General features: G+C 43.3%; 1 protein-coding gene and 1 long non-coding RNA gene across 2 annotated transcripts; both read left to right on the top strand.

Moving 5' to 3' along the window:
• Positions 1–1,298: 1,298 nt before the first annotated feature.
• LOC306976904 lies at positions 1,299–3,158 on the top strand. The gene is made up of 3 exons (XR_013793787.1): positions 1,299–1,342; positions 2,942–3,046; positions 3,118–3,158. It is a non-coding gene; the product is annotated as an uncharacterized lncRNA (long non-coding RNA).
• A 373-nt stretch (positions 3,159–3,531) lies between these two features.
• Positions 3,532–8,607, top strand: LOC306977224 (uncharacterized protein; the record flags this gene model as incomplete). Its single annotated transcript, XM_079575434.1, has 7 exons — positions 3,532–3,738; positions 3,966–4,184; positions 6,359–6,495; positions 6,622–6,686; positions 7,973–8,155; positions 8,326–8,430; positions 8,513–8,607. The coding sequence occupies 7 exons, from the start codon at positions 3,532–3,534 to the stop codon at positions 8,548–8,550; spliced, it is 954 nt and encodes a 317-aa protein (XP_079431560.1). The 3' UTR covers positions 8,551–8,607.
• Positions 8,608–14,068: the final 5,461 nt, after the last annotated feature.

The raw sequence follows: 14,068 nt of genomic DNA, 5'->3' as shown, positions 1-14,068 counted from the left end.
TGACCAGAGCAGCTCCAGCTCCAGGATCTGACCCAGAATCTGAGAAGTGCAGAGAGTTAGAGGTCCTACAGGACAAGACGAAGGTAAAACATATGCACGAGTCCTTCAGCTACTTCTACTACGACACAACATACACACAGTAATATATAGTTGCCAAGTTACAGAATCAGAAGGAGTCGTATTTTCAAGTCTGGGATGTGTTTGTGTCTTATTTGAAAGGTCAGACACTTTAAAGTCTGCATTTATTTTTGTCATGTATACTTTTGCTGTTTTGTTCAGTCTGTACTGGTTTTGTTTTGTTTGTTTTGATTTTGTTAAAAATCAAATAAATACTTAAATAACAACAAAAAAAGAAAAACATAAGTTTGGAGCGAAGAATACAAATAAATACTTTCAGCGTCATACACAGCAAAATACAGTTCTGATCAAAAGACCAGTCGAGGCAAGTTTATTTGTAAAACATCAACATAAAATGAATCCGTTACAGCAAAAGTCAAGAGTGCAGATAAAATACTTTCAGCCTGGATTTGAACATTGTCAGAGTTGAGGCCTGTCTCACCTCTTCAAGAAGCCTGTTCCTGATTATACTTCATCGCGTTTAGTCTACCAATACTTAACAAGATTAATATTAACCCACTGCTACAACCACATCCTGTTGTGATCCAGATCTTTGGCCGCACTTACGTCCTGGCGGCCTTCACAGATAACAACTATGCCTGGAACTCAACTCAGGCCGGACTCATCTCCAGCATCTGGTCCGACGTGAACCAGACCCAGACCGGACTCAGTTTCACCCAGTTCATGAAGATGTGAGTTTTTCCACAATTATATTTGTCGCAAAAATGGAGCTGGACTAGAACTGAACCAATACTGAAGCAGGACTGCACCAGGGCAGAAACGGGACTTGATCGTGACTGGATGAGACTTAAACCTGGTTTGTTTTCTGCAGAAATGGAACCTGTGTCGGGTCCAGATTCAACATTACCATCAGCAGAGACATGATCGAAGTCCTGAGTGAGTCTGGGTTTGATTTGGGTTTTGCCTGTGGGTAAATGTAGCTTTTGTCCTGCTTAGTTCAGCTTCATAGTGCTGATCATTTGAGTGCAGATGAAGGTGTGTAGACTTTCTGGGTCATTTTACTCTTGTCAAAACTGCTCAAAACAAGCTTCATCCGTCTGACTCTGTGTTACAGTGAATTATGTGATGACCGAGAACCAGTTCCTGAACTTCAGCAACACCTCCATGATCATGGACCTCCAAATTACGCCTGAGAATCTCAAAATGATTCTGGGCCAAACCGACACCGGCCAAGACCTGGTGTCGCACAACCTCTATCTCATCAGTAAGACTCTACAAAACCAAATCGAAAACAGCTCAGATCCACAAAGCCCCATCGAAATGTTGCTGTTTAAGCACCAGCCGCCTTTAGATGCACTTTCATATGGGGGGAAACTGGGGCTGGGCCATTTTTAGAGGGACTGTTTCAGCTGCTACTCCAGGGGGTAGTTCTGTCCAGTCAGACCAGGAAAATTGCCTATATTTTGGGCAACGAAATCAAAATAATGAATTGAGCCAGATTAAATGTTATGGTTTTATTTTATTGACATATTAGTTACTAAGATTTTTTCAGAGGGGATTTTGGATATTTTGTTCAGTTTTTCAATAAACTAATCATCTGTAAAAACTCAAATTCCGCCTGTTTTTTTGGTTTCAAAGCTAAATAAATCAGGCTAGGAATTAGATATTAAAAAATCCCTCTGAAAAAACCTTCAAAATGTTGTTGTGTCTCAGCCTGTAAAGTGTGGAGTCTGTGGGAGCTTCTATAAGGGCTCAGGCTCTGCCCGAGTGCGGCTTCTCTCATTCAGAGAAAACCAGCCCTGAAGTTTTGTAGCGAGTGCGCATGCTCGGCCCGTTCTTCCACTTTTCCGCTCCAGCGTCTCGTAGGAGGAAAAACACCATATTTGGGTGAAAGCGTCATCACGGGGCCCCTTAGCAGGACACGTGGATGTCAAATCTGTCAATATTTATGAATGAAAACCCGCGGGAAAGACGGCCTTTCTACTTCCGGGTCGCCCCCACCTCGCAGACAAAACATCATCAAATAAACATCATCATTTTTATATCTGACATGAAAACTAAGATGTAAAGGGAGGAAAACAGATACAAATCTCCACTTCCACCACTGCGTGAAAAATCTTTCTGGAGATAAATATTTTTTTAATTCATGCAGTCCTAATATTTGAAGAGTTTAGTGGTGCTAGGCTAGTGCTAGGCTAGTGCATGTCTATGGTAACTAGTAGCCTGCATGATTTGTTGAAGCTCCTTTGTGAATTCCACGTGTCATAATGCGGCCACAGGTAAACAAACTGTAGATCCGGTAACCGAGCAGATCACTCCGCCGCTGCGTAGCTACAACCAGGAAGCTGATGCTGCTCAAATGTAAGTTCTTTTCAATGCAAAATGGTTATGTTTAAAACATTGTACAGTCAACACAGACATCTGGTGTTATAAGTGATTTGCCTCAGGTGCTCTGTGCTTGGGTCAGACTGTTGTTAATGCAGGCTACTAGTTACCATAGACATGCACTAGCCTAGCACTAGCCTACCACCACACACTCTTCAAAAATAAGGACTGCATGAATTAAAACACATATATATCTTCAGAAATCAACAACACTCTGGATAAGTAGGAAATGAGGCTCTATGTCAAAAATCTTGAAATATCCCTTTAACTCACGCAGTCAGATCTGTTTATTTGCAGATGCGTGTTGTCGCCAACAATCTTTGGATGCCATTTTACTTGTTGCACGCTGTATTTCTTGATTTTCCGCGGTGGAAGGTGCGGGACACGTGTAGCACTCTTGATCTTTAGAGCCTCTGTGGGGGCGCAGAGACTGTCCCCACTGTTCGGACCCTGTGAACTGATTGTGATCCCGATGCAGGCAGAGAGCCCGAGCTGAGTGAGACGGACCTGCAGAGGTTCAGAACCCACGCCGAGTGTGCAGGATTCACCGGAGAACCTGTCTTCATCCTCAAGAGCAGCCAGGGTAAAAAGCAGGACTAGACCGGACCAGAACATGACCTGGACTGGATCTTAAAGCCTGTGTTGTGTTTTCAGACTACTGCACAGAGGAGGAGTCTGCCATGATCTTATGAGGAATCACTGAAATAAAGGTTTCAGTCTTATCTGTTTGTGTTATTCATTCACAGCCGTAGCCACAGCTGCCCTGAAGACCATTTAGTGCCACTGTTAATGTACCTCTAAAGCCTGATGAACACAGTCGACGTTTTCAAAATGTACTTAACATCTTAAATGTATTACTTGCAATGCAATAAATCTAAAGCAGAAAAGAAAACACTATATACATGAATAGAAATATCTTGTTCAACTCTCTTTAGATAATGGCCTTTGTTCTTCCTCTCGCTGTTTCCCGAATAAGGATTAGCAAAGCACAAACCAACGAATACTTGTAGAAACATCACGGACAGAGAGATGCTGATGGAAGTGTTAAAAACAGAGCGTTGGACGTAAATGCTTGACTGTCCAGAGGTTTTAAACAGGACCCTGACCCTCGGCTCTGACGCTGTTTTCATTAAAAGCTTTGGAGAAGCGCTGTATGTGCACGTGAACCCGCACCAGGAGGGTGAGCCCACGTGCACTTCTGTTCTCGCGAGTGACATTTCTGTGCCTGCTCAGCGTCTGGCACCAGAGCCGGACACAGTGTCAGCCGGACTCACTGTGAGTGGTCGTTTGGGGAAAACCCGGACTGGATCAGGTCCGAACCTGGACCGGAGTTCATGTGAGCCGGGGGTTAGTAGTTGCGGTCGTGACCGAACCGTCCAGGGCAGGTTTTAAACAAGACCCTGAGTCTCTGCTCTGAAGTTCTGGACTTGAGCCTAAACCTACAAACAAAACGTTCAGACTAGAACTCTCAAAGTTTATTTGTGTAGCACATTGCATCACAGAGAGATCACACCACGACAGGGCTTAGACCAGAGGCTCAGAGAAACTTCCAGAGACCGACAGAGGACGATCAGAGAGGAGACCAGACGCAGAGACCAGGTCACAACATGAGGCTGTGTGAGAGCGCGGGTCTGCTTCTGCTGGTGGCTCTGACCAGAGCAGCTCCAGCTCCAGGATCTGAGGAGTGCAGCAAGCTAGACATTCTGAAGGACAAGACTCAGGTAAAATTTACACACTAGTACTACAGCTACGTCTTCTGGTTTACAAAGGCCTTTATACTGTACAACTTGGGTTAAATGTTTTGGATATCCCTCCACAAGCGTCTCACAACAGAACTGGTGTAGCTGAGCCACATGTGTAGGCCACCCTGCGTGCACTTGCCTTTTCAGCTCTGCCCAAACATTTTCCACTGGACTGAGGTACGGACTTTGATGGCCACTTAAAAACATTGGCTTTGTTTTCCTTAAGCCACTTTGTAACCAGTTTGCTGTGGGTCATTGTCCATTTGGAAGAGCCGTCTGCGCCCAAGCTTTAACTTCCTGACTGATGTTTGAGTTTAAGTTTAAGTTTGACTCGCAAGGACCACGCCACAACAAATTGCAGTTGAAGAATGTATTGATGTTTTAAATGTGCAGAGTGAAGCTGGGTGAGACTGTGGGTGGGGGCTCCGTCTCGATTGAACCCAGCTCTTCAGGACCCCCCTCCCAGCAGAAGAATCAGGGCTGAAAGATGAAACAGACGTAGAGGGAGGGAGGGTGGGGTCGACAGTTTCGAGCAAACATGAATGAAGAGGCTTGTGGGTAATTAGAGGCGTGGCGAGGTGAAAGCAGGAGTGGTTGGTTTGCAGAAGGTGATTGGCTGAGGCGAGGTCCTGCTCCCGAACCGAGTCAATAAATATTGACTCCATTTAATGGTTTTGTATAGCCCAATATCACAACAGAAGTCGCCTCGCAGGGCTGCACCGAACATTAAAACAGAGCAATAAATATGACAATTAAAGGTTCAGGTGAAGCGTTTTGAGATGTTGGGCCATCTATTTAGTGAAGTGCACCAGTCCCTCCCACAGCAAAACAACCCCACAGCATGATGCTGCCACCCCGTATGTCAAAGTTGATATGACGCTCTCAAGGCTTGCAAGATTCCGCCTTTTTCCTCCAAACGTAACGATCGTCATTATGGCCAAAGACCACAGGATATGTCTTTTGTTGTCATTGTTTATTGTTTATTCCGAGTTCAATGTACAATATATATACAATTTTTACACCATTTTTTACATTAACATGTGCAGCTTTTGCGAGATTTTAACATGCAGTCATGACATATATACTTACATATAAACATAATGCTGTACATAAACTCGAAAAGGAGTGGGAGGAAGTATAACTTATAAATTCCCACCCCTGTTAATATCATATTTACATTAATGTTGTTGGAGCCGGTGGCAGGGCAATGCACAACAACCTGATGGCAACAGTCAGCACAATGATCCCAGCCAATCCCAGCTGCAGCAGGACGACAACGCAACGACACACCAGCAACGTACCAAAGCCGCCGAGCCAGTGAAACACAAATCTCCCTCCAACAAGAGACAGGACGCCACGTTCAGTCAGTGTGACCAATCTGAGAAGTTCGATTTGTTTATAGTTTGGTTTTGCTTCTTTTTTTTTTTTTTTTTCTGTTATTGTTTTTTCCTTCTTTCTTTACAACATTATTCAAGTAATGCACATTGACTTGTAGTTTTCAACCATCCAAAGGGATGATACTTGAACTTGTGCTCTCCAACCAAATGTGCCAATCACTTCAATTTTCCTTCTGTTTTCCGTCATGTGGCAACATATCAACCTAGTGGTAGAAAGATACAGCGCCCCTTGCACAACAACCTCACTACGTCACCGGCCTGCCACCACGCCACCCCCCACCACACCCAGGACCAGCCACAACCACCAAAGATTAAAGTCTTTATCCTTTTTTTGGCAAACTCCAGTCTGGCTTTCGATGTAAGGGCTTCTTCCTGGCAGAGTTCTGGTACAGGACTCTGGATAATGACAAACTCTTAGCAGGTTCAGCATCTTCACCACAGCACATTCATCTCTGGGACACAGAAACCGCCTTCTTTCTGATCTGTATGATGACGTCATAGTTTGAACCAGTGAACCCAAGGATGGCCCAGACTTGTTCAATTGTTTAAAGATATAGTGTATGTAAATGTATGTAAAAAAAAATTGCATTGAAAATTTGACCTCTCATTATTCTGGCATTTGACAAAGAGAATTGATGTGTGTTTTTCTGAAGTGTTTATAATCATATCGTTCCCACTGTATATTTCAACCAAACAGTATCACTGCTGATTCCTTTCCAAAGTCCCACTTGAGTCTATAATCCTGTTGTGATGCAGCTCTTGGGCCACTCCCACATGCTGGCGGCCTTCACAGATAATGTCTTTTCCCGGAACATCCTCGAAGCCATGTCCAGCCTCTGGTCCAGGATCAACGAGACCCAGAACGGACTCAGCGTAGCCCAGTTCAGCAAGATGTGAGTTCTTCCACAATTGTCACAAAATAGAGCTGGTTTAGGACTGAAACAAAACCGAAGCAGTGGTGGTGGAAACAAGACTTGATCACAGCTGGGTGAGACCTAAGCCTGGTGTGTTTTCTGCAGGAATGGAACCTGTAAGGAGTCCAGATTCAACATGACCACCAGCGGAGACACGGCCAAAGTCGTGAGTGAGTCTGGGTTTGATCTGGGTTTTGTCTATGGCAGTGGTTCTCAACCTTTTGGAGCCGCGACCCCCATTATAACAGTTCATTAGGATCGTGACCCCCGCCTGGGTCAGACCATGGGAAAAACAGGTACATTCACCTCTTAACTCCCGCCTGAACCGAGAGGATATTTTTCCTCACGTGATCAGATTTTCTTCCATCATTTTTTTCTTGGGTATTCCAAACATTTTGGTCATTTTTTTGTCCATTTTTTGTCAAATTTTTATCACATTTTTGTCACATTTTTGTCATTTTTTCGTCAATTTTTGTCCATTTTTTGTCACTTTTTTGTCACATTTTTGTCACATTTTTGTCATTTTTTTGGTCAATTTTTTGTCATTTTTTGTCACTTTTTTGTCACAATTTTGTCATTTTTTGTCACTTTTTTGTCTTTTTTTTGTCACATTTTTGTCACTTTTTTGTCACTTTTTTGTCTTTTTTTTGTCCATTTTTGTGTCCATTTTTGTGTCCATTTTTTGTCCATTTTTTGTCCATTTTTTGTCCATTTTTTGTCATTTTTTCATAATTTTTTCGTCAATTTTTTGTCACATTTTTTGTCCATTTTTTGTCAAATTTTTGTCATTTTTTCGTTCATTTTTTGTCACATTTTTTGTCCATTTTTTGTCACATTTTTGTCATTTTTTTTGTCAATTTTTTGTCATTTTTTGTCACATTTTTGTCATTTTTTCGTCATTTTTTTGTCATTTTTTTGTCATTTTTTCGTCATTTTTTTGTCATTTTTTTGTCACATTTTGTCACATTTTTGTCTTTTTTTTGGTCAATTTTTGGTCATTTTTTGGTCACTTTTTTGTCAATGTTTTCTCACTTTTTTGTCACATTTCCATCATTGTTTTCATCTAAGTTTTCTTACTATTTTCACAGCTTTTTTTCCAGAAGCTTTTGGATTGGGGTAAAGCCAAACTGGAGAAAATGTGCTCGGTTCAGGTGGGAGTTAAGGGGTTAACCTATATAATAAAAAAAACAAACAAAGACAAAACAATGGCTAAAATAAAATGAATCAAATTTAGAACAAATAATGGCACCCTAGTATAATAGCAACACCATCATAATAATATTAAACTATACATTTTTATCTATATGCTTTGGCGACCCCCATGTTTAGCTTCACAGTGCTGACAGGCTGAGTGTTGAAATGATCAGATGAAGGTGTGCAGCTCTGGGTCATTTTAGTCAGAACTCTTGTCAAAACTGCTCAAAACAAGCTTCATCCGTCTGTCTCTGTGTTACAGTGTTTGGCATGAAGACTGAGTGTCAGTACCTGAACTTCAGCAACACCTCCACGATCATGGACCTCCGAGCTACAACCGACAACATCGCGACCTTCATGCAGAAATTTCACCTGAACACAAACATTAATCCGGGCCTAAGCGACACCAGCCAAGTCCTGAAGGCGCACGACCTCTTTCTCATCAGTAAGACTCTCCAAAACCCAATCAAAACAGTTCAGATCCACCCAGACACCACAAAGCCCCATAAGCATGTTTTAAAGTTCTCCCTGTAGATGCACTTTCATATGGGGGAGAACGGGGGCCATTTTTAGAGCGACTGTTTGGACCCTGTGACGGTTGTGATCCTGTTGCAGGCAAAGAGCCCGAGCTGAACCACATGGATCTGCAGCGGTTCCGAAACCACGCCAAGTGTGCAGGATTCACTGGAGAACCCGTGTTCCTCCGCAACAGCAGAGAGGGTAAAACGCAGGACTCGACCAGGACTGAACCAGAACTAGACCTGGACAGACCTGGATCTTAAAGCCTGTGTTGTGTTTTCAGAGTACTGCACCGAGGAGGAGTCTGCCCTGATCCAATGAGGACGCAGGATGAAAAATGTATGATCGAACAATCGCTGGAATAAACTGTTTTCAGCCTTATCTGTTTGTGTCTGTAAATTATTCATTCACAATAGCAAACACATGCTACAATAAAACATTAGATTATTTGCTACTGAAAATATGTATATTTTATCTAAATGATCTGGCGACCCCCCAAATTTGTCTCGCGGCCCCCATGGGGGTCCCGACCCCCAGGTTGAGAACCACTGCTTTAAGGCATTGATTCTGTTTCTAGAGAGCATGGGGCTATATTTCCAATTAGCTTAATTTTTTAACATTGTCAACACTATTTGTAGTAATTTTGTCACATTGTACGAGAGCTTTGGTCTAAATATGATCATTTTGGGCAGTCTGTGTGCGATTATTTGATTTGGTGGATCTGGAAACCCTGTAAGGTAGTCATTCTTCACTCATTGTCCATTCATTGCTGGTGCTAAACATAACTACAGCTGTCCTGAACCACCACCAACTCACCCACACTGTTTACAAAATCAGCAAAGTGTCTATTACAAACTCCTGCATCGCTTTGATAACACCATAATGAATTACAAACCAATCAGAAATACAGTATGTCCTAAAATGCCAGTTTCTCTCAGACCTTCATTTTTAGCTCTGCTCCTCCACAACAACAGCAGTGTGAAGTTGGCGGGTCCGCGGCTGCTCTGTAATACTTCTGTCTGCGCTCCCCGTGGCATTCTGTAATTTGTTTCAGTGTTTGTGTTCTCCTCGCACTTTAATATCGCGGTATTGCTTCAAATTGAGCGCAGAGATAAAGTTCTATTTCATTTTGTTGGATTAACTTAGTGGGTAGCGCACGTCTCGAGGTGTTTGTCCTGTTTTTTGCTGTATCTATGAATTATTTAGGAGCCGCAGAAACACAGAAGGCTCCGTGGCCCTTTTCTCTGTCCCTGCTTTTCATGAAGATTGCGTTGCTGAATGTGATGAACCAAGTCGGGGCAGCAAATGGTAACTTTGACAGCTGAGTGAGAAAAGTGCGCTATTATTTTAGTTTTAATTGATTTTTTTGTGCTTTTATGTCCCGTTTTTCAATCTGAAACATTATCGTAGCAGTGTCATGTGACATTATGAAGATTTAAGTAGGTTGTTTTTGCCTAATGCTGGACGGGGCCTTTCTGTGTGGTGGAGTTTGCATGTTCTCCCCATGTCTGTGTAGGTTTCCTCCGTCTACTCCGGTTTCCCCAACCACTAAAAACATGCACAATAGGCCAGGATGACTGATGTGTGTGTGTGAATGCATGGTGGTGGTCAGATGTGTCAGTCAGTCTCCCCCAGGGGCCCTCAGACAAAGGTTTGCTGGACCTCAGGTTTCTTTCTGAATTGGCACCAGAGGTGGGCAGTACTCAGTTACATGTACATTTACTCAAGTACATGTACTTGAGTAAATGTTTAAAGTAAGTAAGTTTTGTCATACCTTCATTCTTACTTCTACCTGAGTAGCACTAAAATGAAGTACGCTCTTCCCAGAAGATGGTGAAAAACTGGAGGATGTGACCAGTGCAGGACACCACGCTCTGAAACAGGGACAAACCCAGGAGCCTCCAGAAACATGCTGGTCAGGTTGACGCACAGTGATGGCTCAGGACTAACCCAGCACCTGAACACAATTTCATTGTACATTTGTACAATGACAAACAAATAAATAAAATAAGGTAAATGTACTTACTTACTGTGTTTACTTTTGAATTATTACAACAAAAACTACGATATTACAACCAAAGGCAACTTAATAATAATAATAATAATAATAATATTCATCCATCCATCCATTTTCTTCCGCTTTATCCGGGGCCGGGTCGCGGGGGCAGCAGTCTCAGCAGAGATGCCCAAACTTCCCGGTCCACACACTCCTCCTCCTGCAAACCGCCCCAGAGCAGCTGAAGGTCCTGGTTCGTTGAGGCCATCAGAACAACATCATCTGCAAACAGCAGAGATGAGATCCTGAGGCTCCCAAACCGGACGCCCTCCGGCCCCTGGCTGCGCCGAGAAATTCTGTCCATAAAAGTAATGAACAGAACCGGTGACAAAGGGCAGCCCTGAGGAGACCAACACGCACCGGGAACAGGTCTGACTTACTGCCGGCAATGAACCAAGCTCCTGCTGCTCATACACTGCGTTCCAAATTATTATGCAAATTGGATTTTTGTGTCAAAAAGGTAAAAAAAATAATAATAATAATGAAACTCATGGATGGTATCGTGTCTTGGGGCTCTATGAATCACTGACATGAATCTCAGAGACCTGGGATGATTAGTTGTCGGGTTAAGCCCAGTTAAGGGAAAAACTACTGAAAAAGGGTGTTCCACTTTATTATGCAGATCATCATTTTTAAGCAATATGGGAAAGAAAAAGGGACTTTCTGCTGATGAAAAGTGTGAAATAGTTGAATGCCTTGGTCTAGGTATGAAAACCTTCGATATTTCATGATAGATTAAGTGTAATCATTATACTGATAAGAGATTTGTGGATGATTCAGACACACACGGGTTTGTGCAGATAAAGGCACAATATGGACTGTTTCTGCCAGACAAACACATCAGATTAGGAGAACAGATGCTACAAAGCAGCAGACAGGTATTTGAAGCTGCTGGTGCTTCTGGAGTCTCCCAAACATCAAGGTGTCGGACCCTCCAGAGGCTGCAGTTGTGCATAAACCTTCTATCCGGGCCTCCCCTAAACGGTTCATTGAAGCTGAAGCAGAAACGGCTGCAGTGGCTCAGAAATACATGAGACTCATTTTCAAACAGTCTTGTTCACTGATGAGGCCGTGTGACCCTGGATGGTCAGATGGATGGAGTAGTGGATGTTTGGTGAATGACCACAATGTCCCAACAAGGTTGTGACGTCAGTAAGGAGGGGGCGGAGTCATGTTTTGGGCCAGAATCATGAGGAGAGCTGGTCGGCCCCTTTAGGCACTTTTAGGCTCCCTGAAGGTGTGAAAATGACCTTTGAAAAATATGTGGAGTTTCTGACTGACCACTGTCTTCTATGCTACAAAAAGAAGAGCCGTGCTTTCCCGAACAAAATCCTCTTCATGCATGACAACACACCATGTCCTGCTGCAAAGAATACCTCTGCATCACTGGCTGCTATGGGCAGAAAAGGAGAGAAACTCATGATGTGGACCCCCTCCTTCCCTGACCTCAGCCCTGTTGAGAACATTTGGAGCCTCAACAAAAAAAACTTCTATGAGGGTGGGAGGCAGTTTTCATCCTAACGGCAGCTCTGGGAGGCTATTCTAACATCCTGCAAAGGAATCCAAGCAGAAACTGTCCAAATTTTTTTAATGGATTTAAGCATTTTGAAGCTGCTATCACACAAGGGCTCCTATGGTAAAATATAACATGACCTGTTAATATTTTTTTGATTGAAATAGCTTTTGATTTCAGTAAATATGACCTCCTAATGCTACAAATACAACAAATGACCATTTTCAGTTAACTACAAGCTTTAAAATGTATTGAAACGATGAGTTGCATAATAACTTGGAACAGTGGATTTTGAGGTTTTTACTATATTTATTTTTGAAAAAAATACTGTTATCACTAGGAAATTTTTTCCACCACATTTAAATGATCCTCTACCAGGTAAAGACTTAAAAAATATGCTGACTCTCATTTGAGTTGACAATTTAGAAAATCTTAGAAAAATGTCATTTGCATAATAATTTGGAACGCAGTGTACAGGGAACGGACAGCCCTTAGCAGAGGGCCCCGGACCCCATACTCCCGGAGCACCCCCCACAGGGGGAAGACGTGACGATGGGATTGAGGAGGTCCTCGAAGTACTCCTTCCACCGCCCGACGACATCCCCAGTCGAGGTCAGCAGCCCCCCACCCGCACTGTAAACAGTGTTGGTGAAGCACTGCTTCCCCCTCCTGTGGCTCCGGACGGTTTGCCAGAATCTCTTCGAGGCCGACCGATAGTCTTCCTCCATGGCCTCCCCGAACTCCTCCCAGACCCGAGTTTTAGCCTCCGCGACCGCACGAGCCGCAGCACGCTTTGCCTGCCGGTACCTCTCAGCTGCCTCCGGAGTCCCACAAGCCAACAAGGCCAGGTAGGACTCCTTCTTCAGCTTGACGGCATCCCTTACTTCCGGGCGCCACCACCGGGTTCGGGGATTGCCGCCGCGACAGGCACCAGAGACCTTACGGCCACAACTACGAGCAGCCGCATCGACAATGGAGGAGGAGAACAGAGTCCACTCGGACTCCATGTCCCCCGCCTCCCCCGGAATCTGGGTGAAGCTCTTCCGGAGGTGGGAGTTGAATAATAATAATAATGTATTGGTTTTATACAGCGCTTTTCTGGACACTCAAAGACTCTTCACATTGCACTATTCATTCACTCCATACTCTGTGGTGGTAAGCTACTATTGTAGCCACAGCTGCCCTGGGGTAGACTGATGGAAGCGAGGCAACCAGTCTGCGCCATCGGCCCCTCCGACCACCACCACACACGCACTCACTCCATTCGCTAGGCTTCCTGATGTTTCCAAACGGTCTCCCATCCAAGTACCGACCAGGCCCTTCCCTGCTGAGCTTCCAAGGTCTACTTGACATAAAATAAGCGAAATACCTGAAATAGATTAATGTTATCGTCTTTTTATTTATTTATTTTTTACTAATTTACCTGCGTCCTTAAATTTTACTTCCTCAGAAACACTGAGGGTAAATGTCTTCAGGGCTGTCACAATAATTATACACTGATGTATCATTCAATAAATGACACATGAACAAAACATTGTTGACTCAATGTTTATCGTCTGTACATTTATTTGCACTTTTTGTCTCATTATGCTATTGTAATACTTTATTTTTCACCTTTTCACCTGTTTATTGTGGGATATTTTAATATTACTCACATTTTTAAGCTTAAGAGTTTCTGTGGAATTAAAAGGTCTTCAATAATACTGTTTATTGCAATATCTTCATGCCTCAGTACATCAAACTTTGACTTCATCATGACAGGCCGAATATGACAAAAACATATCAAGCAAAAACATTGTAGTAATCATGGTCATTTCCACAGATAATAGGATTCTGTGTTTGCTGAATTTGACCATTTCAAAGATCGAGATGTTTCCGTGCTTTCGCAGCTTTCACGAATGTAGCACAACATTCTCATTACATCGTCCGTTTCTTTTATTGATGCGTTTGTCATAATTTCGCCCTCCGCATATACTAAAGTTCACTGGGTCTATTAACGCCGGATCCCGTGTTTTTTCCCTGACGCTTTTTAAAAATGCTAATGGACTCCAACGAGCACCTGAACAAGGATGAAAGTGCCCTAATTCCCTCCGCAAAGGTCACACGGATGAGTTATAGCGGCGCGAGCACCTGAAAGCTATTCCCTTGTTAGATTTGACAAAGAGAGGCTGCCATTTCCCCCCCTTAAAAATAGTGTAAGGTAATAAATGATCATTTGTGGGGAAAGTGGCCGGGAACAGCGCACTGACTAACTTCTCCTCCTGACATAA

The sequence above is a fragment of the Gobius niger genome, assembly GCF_951799975.1.
Source record: "Gobius niger genome assembly, chromosome: 17".
In the NCBI taxonomy this organism is placed as follows: Eukaryota; Metazoa; Chordata; class Actinopteri; order Gobiiformes; family Gobiidae; genus Gobius; species Gobius niger.
The sequence above is the reverse complement of the archived record's forward strand: the minus strand, read 5'-3'. Positions and strand labels throughout refer to the sequence as shown.